The 7,385-nt window shown below is 51.6% G+C and overlaps 1 protein-coding gene across 1 annotated transcript; it reads left to right on the forward strand.

Moving 5' to 3' along the window:
- The first annotated feature begins 862 nt into the window (after window positions 1-862).
- On the forward strand, window positions 863-6,963 carry LOC127324822 (protein NRT1/ PTR FAMILY 5.2). The gene is made up of 3 exons (XM_051352263.2): window positions 863-1,188; window positions 1,328-1,545; window positions 5,425-6,963. The coding sequence occupies exons 1-3, from the start codon at window positions 1,080-1,082 to the stop codon at window positions 6,832-6,834; spliced, it is 1,737 nt and encodes a 578-aa protein (XP_051208223.1). The 5' UTR covers window positions 863-1,079; the 3' UTR covers window positions 6,835-6,963.
- Window positions 6,964-7,385: the final 422 nt, after the last annotated feature.

Consider the following 7,385-nt stretch of genomic DNA (forward strand, 5'->3'; position numbering starts at 1 on the left):
ACGATAGCGACGACTACGTCGCGGCCGTCTTCCATGAATGGCAGCAGGCCGTGGCGGAGGGCCGCAATTTCGAGTTACCGAAGAACATGACGGACGACGAGATGGCGAAGCTCGGCGTCCTCGTCTCCGAGAACGACGCGCCTGTGCAGCCGCCGCTGCCCCGGTACGCCACCGGCGTCATGCCGCCGGGCCTATCGGAGGATGAAGCCCTTCGACTGGCACTACAGGACTCGGCGGCGCCACAACCGCAGCCCTGGGCACCGCCTCCACCGCCGCCACAGCCGCAGCCCTGGGCGCCTCCACCACCGCAACCATACCCCTAGGCGCCTCCGCCGCCGCCACAGCCGCAGCTCTGGGCGCCTCCACCGCCGCAGCCCTGGGCGCCTCCTCCACCTCAAGCACCGCCGGCGCGCCCGGCGTACGCTCCCCCGGATGGCAACTGGCCGTGGGTGATACCAGACCTCATCGTGCTCGATAGCGATGAGGAGCAACAGTAGGCGTTAGGGTTTTTTTTCATGTTATATAAATTATGTTTCATGTATTAAAAAAATGATTCGGCTAAAAAAATGCGTCGTGCCGCTGGAGCCACCTCAACGCAAACAGACGCGTGATCGATTTCGATCATTTCGGCCGACGCAAATGGACACGCGCGGACGCTAAAATACGTCGTACCGCTGGAGATGCTCTTAGCTCTGTAAAAATACCGCGTTTTGAATTTTCTGCGAGAGAATGGTGGCTCCACGAAAATGGTCGATTCGGGAGTTCTCCCAAACCTACCTGTTTTAAAAATCATGCTGTTTTCTTCTAGAAATAAGCCCACTCAATCGGGCTGTTTTCTTCTCCGCGGAGCCTGTCTCCACCACATCGAGCTACCAAACGCGCCCGAGAGAGAGCGGTGAGCACTGGGCAGAGTTGACCAGTGGGACTCAGACACAAAGGGACGAGCCTGGTGGCCTGCCTACGTACAGACGACGACATCAATGCAGCCATAATTAAATACTCCAGGGAGCAGCAGTGGCATCAGCAACCATTGAATCTGCTGGCGAGGTGAGGTCGCTTCAGCCATTGCATCTGCGGGCATGGAGAACGGCGATGGAGAGTACGCGCAGGACGGCTCCGTGGATCTCCGCGGCAACCCCGTCCTCCGCTCCAAGCGCGGCGGTTGGACTGCCTGCACCTTCATCGTCGGTACGTTCGCCGGCCGGCCCGCACGCGCGCGGCTAAAGATTCAAGTATGTACACATATATATATACTTTTAATCGACTCGCCGTTTCACATCTCCGTCGCGCGCGCGGGCCGCCGGCCGGCGTCGTGTTAAATCTGCAGTGTACGAGCTGTTCGAGAGGTTGGCCTACTATGGGATCGCGTCGAACCTGGTGATGTACATGACCAGGAATCTGCACCAGGGCACTGTCGAGGCCTCCAACAACGTCACCAACTGGTCCGGCACCGTCTTCCTCACGCCGCTCATCGGCGCCGTCGTCGCCGATGCCTACCTCGGCCGCTACTGGACCTTCGTCGCCGGCTCAGCCATCTACCTCATGGTACGACCGACATTCAGTCTGTAAATTACTCTTTATTTATCCCTGCCTTCTTGTTCCCTGGATAATTTCTTGAGTAGAAAGGCGCTGGCAGTTGTGAAACAAAGAAAATCAGTAACAATCTCCGTCTAGGCAAACACCATCCAAGCCACGTACTAGTACTTGGCAACCAACACCATCGGTACTAAGCTACTGACTTAATAATATAACGCAGTAAATATTTTTCTAAAAAAGTACGTATATACGTATATGGCATTTTCTACTTATTTGATTACTCTTCTTCTTGAGAAAATGTCTATGACAATTGAAGCGTTATATGGATATAGTTGTGTGTCATCTCCTCTTCCAGATTGTCAAGATAGTGCGCGAATGCGATGCTTTGGTCAGCTCTAGTCGTTTGTTTCCCTTTTTTTTTGTTTGTATCAGAGCGAGAATAATGATTGAAAGTTCGTATGCAACCAAATTAGTAGCTGTGACAGACAAAATTGGCGTCATTAAGAAATAACTGCGGGAGATCTCGTACTCCCATCGTGAGTGTTTTGCCGCTGGACCAGGGTTAAATGAGAGTGTATCTTTCGGACATATCCTATGGGAGTACCATAACTGAACTTGCCCTTACCGTGCGACTTTAAGGCTACCAGTTACTACTGGTCCCTCCATTTCAATGCACGTTTTTTCTGTTTTTATCTTCTACTAATTTTTTAATGTATATATGAAAAATAGGACGCGGATTTCCTATTCATGGACAAAGTTGAGCGTAGCTGCATAGGCTGAATGTCGTTGGAAGTTGGATATAGATAGCATTATGGTTTGCATAGTTGTGGATGGAGGAAGTGACTTTGCAAATTATTGAACTGTCCCGAGTGGAGGGGAATTACAATGTCGAACCGGTGCATATAGATTTGAAAATCATCATGCAAGTTCAAACCAAAATCATCATGCAATAAAAAACCACATCCATACGAATCATAACTAAATTGTGGAGGGAACTACAACATTGAAAATGGGGCATATAGATTTGAAAATCATCATGCAAATCCATACCAAGTCATCATGCAATAAAAAACCACATCCAGAAAAATCATAACTACATTGTGAAGGGAATTACAATGTTGAAACGGGTGCATATAGATATGAAAATCATGACGCGGATTCCATACTAAAATCATCATACAAAAGGTATGACCCACAAAACATACATAAGAAAATCTCATGCAATAGTAAAGACTGCGAGGGGGTGTGGAATTATAGCGTGTGGATTTTATTGGAACATATGCTCCTAAAAAGCTTGCTCTCTATATCATACAGTGTTCATATCAACGGTAGGAAGGACGTACACAGCTATCCCCATAGCTAGTCCACTACTTCCCATAAAAAATATTTGATACACAAATTGGTATCGTTAGAAAGTATTGTTTTAGTACAATTCTATCAATATGAGGTATGGATCGTATAATTCTGATATTATTGTCCCACTTATTTGGTCAAAGGTCAGATTAAAATACTCTTACACTGTGTTTGGATGCATAGAATTCGAGTGTGGAACTGAGTTGAACTAAAATTTCAAATTCAAGATGGAAATGAATTTGGCTTCTAACTAAATTCTGTTGTTTGGATGTGTTCAGAAATTGTTGTTGGAATCAAATTTTGTAACAAATTCCAAATCTTGTTTGGATGAACAAACTATGGAAATGAATTGGCTGCTCACCCTGCTCACCCTCCCTGCCGCCAGAAAGTCCAGACCGGCGTCGCCGCTTCTCACCCTCCTGCCACCGGCATGTCCGGACCGGCGCCTCCGCCCCTCATCCTCCCGTCGCCGGCAAGTCCGGACCGGCGCCACTGCTGCTCACTCTCCTGCCGCCTCCAACGCCACTGCTAACCCTCCCACTGCCGCCGCTGCTCATCCTCCTATCGCCGCATGCCCACGATTTAGGGTTTGGTCGGGCGGGTAGAGGGCGGCCAGGGGGGAATAGGGGCGGGGATGTTATGGCCCTGGACGAGGCCAGCCATGGGATTGGGAGGTCGGGGAAGGGAGACGGGGAGCCGCCACTAACCAACTGCCATCGGGAGGTCGAGGAAGAAGGGGCTCGCTCAACTCCTCTGTTTCGCTCCAGCGAATAGGTACGCGGGGTGGGGGGTTTCCACGGGATTCTGAGGCTCCGACCTATAAATCGTGGGAGGGCAGTTTGCACGTGGGCGAGCTGGGCTCAGAATCTGGTTCGGTTTCTAGAGATCAATTCAGAGCGCAAACCAAACAGCATAATTTGTAGAATCGACCAAATTCCAATTAATTCCATACCCAGTTTCTAGGCATCGATATACCTGCCTTCTTGGTCCTAGTATAATTCCTTCAAGTAAAATCCGCTAATCGTGAGTTCTCGCAACTTATATACGGGTACTCGCACTAAGATATATAATTATGACTACTCGGCATAAATTATTTTCTAGCGATGAGGAGAACCCTAAAAAACATCCACCGCTGCCAACACCTCCCCTCCCCTCTTGCCCCTCCCACCGTTGCCAGGGCGTGGCTGGGCAAAGCCTGGACGATGCGGCGGCGGCGGGGACTCCCTTCGTGTCCTCGCCCGAAGGAGTCGTCCTGGGACGGCGCCCTAGGGCAAGGGCACGATTGTCGGCGTCATGGCGTTGCTGCTTTGCGGCAGCGGGGCGGGAGGCGTAGTGATCTTTTCCAGGCAGATCGATGGTGGAAGGCGTGGAGACATCCTCCTCTCCAGCGGTGGCCCTCGGGCTTATGCGGGTTTGCGAGGTGGGCGGCCGGTGAGAGCCGAGCTTCGATCATGTCGGAGTCGACGATAGCTTGGTCCTCGGGCGTCGTTACCTTGTTGAAGGTGACGTGGCTGCGTATCTTCCACCTCCTGCTAGATGTTTTGGGGGAAACCTTGGATCCGGGTCTCCCCGGTCGAACGATGGCGGTACTCTCGGTGACGCTCACCCTGTGGGGGCATCCTTTTGGAACACGTGATGCCTGGAGAGGTTTGATGGTGGAGCGGTGTTTCGTCTACCACATCATCAGCGGTGGGTCTTGGCAGCGTTATGCGGTGGGGTCTCGGTGGCGGGCGTGTGAAGATGGATACGCGCAGGGTGTTGGTACTGTCTAGCACCGTGCTGGCGTCAACAGCATGCTTGGCAAGTTCAATGCATTGATGCTTCCTGAAGATGGGTCTGTGGAAGATAGTGGTGGCGACTGATCGAGTGTATGAAATGGTGTGCGTTGTGAGTTCGATGGACCGGTACGTGTTCCTGGCTTGCCATTGGGCGTTTTCATGAGGCCTCCGGTTTTTTGATGATGTGTGCATTGGTTGAGGTCCGGGCATGAGGCATCGCCATGGTCACCCGCTTCATCAAGCTTGTTGGTGTTGCGACATCTATCGTTGGTGAGATGGCTGAAGTTTGATCTTTTTATTTTTTGTAAGGCTTTGGTGAATAATCATAATAAAAGAAAGTTGTGTGCATTATTTTGATGCAGAGGCTGAAGATATAACCTCCATTTCGAAAAAAAGTCAATACTCTATTTTATGAGTTTGTAAATTTTCAGTGCGAAATACCTTATATATTTTATGTGGAGATTTGTTTTTCGCACTGAAGATGGGTCTGTGGAAGATTTTCAGTGCCGAATTTTTGAAACTTTTAACTCAAACTCATTTTTTTTGTTTTTGGAAAAAGGGCTCCGAGCACCAAATGACCGCTCTCAAACTCTGGGTTCCAAATAGGAGACTACACTGAATTATTTTTTTAAAAAAGGAGACTGCCCTATTTGAAATATTGCTCGTTTGCTGTTAAATTCAACCGGAATATGTAGATTCGAATTGGCTATAATCACTCATTCAGTTTCTCATCCTTTAAATGCTGAAACAAGCGCAGGGCATGATATTGCTGACGTTGTCAGTCACCGTGCCGGCACTGAAACCGCCGCCCTGCGACGGCACCACCTGCCCGCGCGCCTCCGCCCTGCAGCTGGGCGTCTACTTCGGCGGGCTGTACACCATCGCGCTTGGCCATGGCGGCACGAAGCCCAACATCTCCACCATCGGCGCCGACCAGTTCGACGACTTCGACGCGGTGGAGAAGCTGCAGAAGCTCTCGTTCTTCAACTGGTGGATGTTCACCATCTTCGTCGGCATCCTCTTCTCCTCCACCGTCCTCGTGTACCTCCAGGACAACGTGAGCTGGTCAGTCGGCTACGGCGTGCCCACGCTTGGTCTTCTGGCTTCCGTGGTCGTCTTCCTCGCCGGCACGCCGCTGTACCGCCACAAGAAGCCGAATGGTAGCCCGCTGACGAGCATCGGGAAGGTGGTCGCGGCGGCCGTGTGGAAGCACAGCGTCAAGCTACCCGTGGACGGCAAGCAGCTGCACGAGCTGGAGCTGGAGCACTACACGAGCAGGAAGAGGTTCCGCATGGACGCCACGAATTCCATGAGGTTCCTGAACAAGGCGGCCGCCAATGTTAACGCCGAGAAGCGGCTTCCACCCTGGACGCTGTGCACGGTGACGCAGGTGGAGGAGACGAAACAGATCGCCAAGCTTATGCCGCTGCTCGTCACCATGGTCGTACCCTGCACGCTGTTCGCGCAGGCGGGCACGCTGTTCGTGAAGCAGGGCGCGACGCTGGACCGGCGCCTCGGCGGGTTCCTGGTGCCCCCCGCGAGCCTCGGCGCGGTCGTCGTGCTAGCCATGCTCATCTGCCTCGCGCTCTATGACCGCGTATTCGTCCCTGCCGCACGGAGGCGCACAAGGAACCCGAGGGGGATCACGCTGCTGCAGCGGATCGGCGCCGGGCTGCTGCTCCAGGCGGTGACCATGGCGGTTACGTCGGTGATCGAGAGCCGGAGGCTGCGCTTCGCCAGGAGCCACGCCCCTGACGCCCACGGCGTTGTTCCCCTGACCATTTTCGTGCTGCTGCCGCAGTTCCTGCTGATGGGCGCCTCCGATGCGCTCCTGTTGGTGGGCCAGATGGAGTTCTTCTACGACCAGGCGCCGGAGAGCATGAAGAGCCTCGGCACGGCGCTGTCCCTGACGGCGTACGGCGCGGGCAACATCCTCAGCAGCGCCGTCCTCTCGCTCGTCGTGCGTGTGACCGGGAAGACGGGGACACCGTGGGTGACCAATAACCTCAACGCTTCGCACCTCGACTACTACTACGCGCTCCTCGCTGTGCTCGCCGCGGCCAACCTTTCGGTATTCCTTGCGCTCAGCGGAAGCTACACATACCGAGCGGAGTCGAGGGAGACGATCGGCGTCGCCATGGACGTGCAGGGCGAGCTAGTGGCATGAAAAGACAGGATATTTGGTCTGTAAGTAGCTAGTTAATTAATTATAATGATCCGTACGCGGAATATGGATAAAGCGATCGTTAATGACTGCTGAACCAATAATCCTGATGAACTGGAATATTGGATGGAATATGTTCAACTAGGTAGGAAAGTGCGGCTTGCCCGCCTAACGGCAAGCAAGCAAATACAAAAAAAGCTTGTGAAAAAAGCTAAAAATAAGAAAGCATAATTTAATAATACAATACACAGTAGATAATTGACCAATATATTGTATAATAGCACTCCATTCCATAATATAAGATGTTAGTTTGCTAAAACGGATTATATTGTGGAACCGAGGTACATGATGTAGGAACCAAATAGGGATATGATAACAGTGGTGCTTTCTACATACTACCTTACAGTTTAAGAATGTAAGGAGATTTGTCTCTGACATCTAAAGGCAACAATGCTCTTGAAAGGAAGGAAACTCTGCTTTCTTAGGCAGCATGGTGCATTCTGAATGAACCAACCAGATCTGATATCGATTCTGGTTGTTGTCATACACAACTA

The sequence above is a fragment of the Lolium perenne genome, chromosome 1 (genome assembly GCF_019359855.2).
Source record: "Lolium perenne isolate Kyuss_39 chromosome 1, Kyuss_2.0, whole genome shotgun sequence".
Taxonomy (NCBI): domain Eukaryota; kingdom Viridiplantae; phylum Streptophyta; class Magnoliopsida; order Poales; family Poaceae; genus Lolium; species Lolium perenne.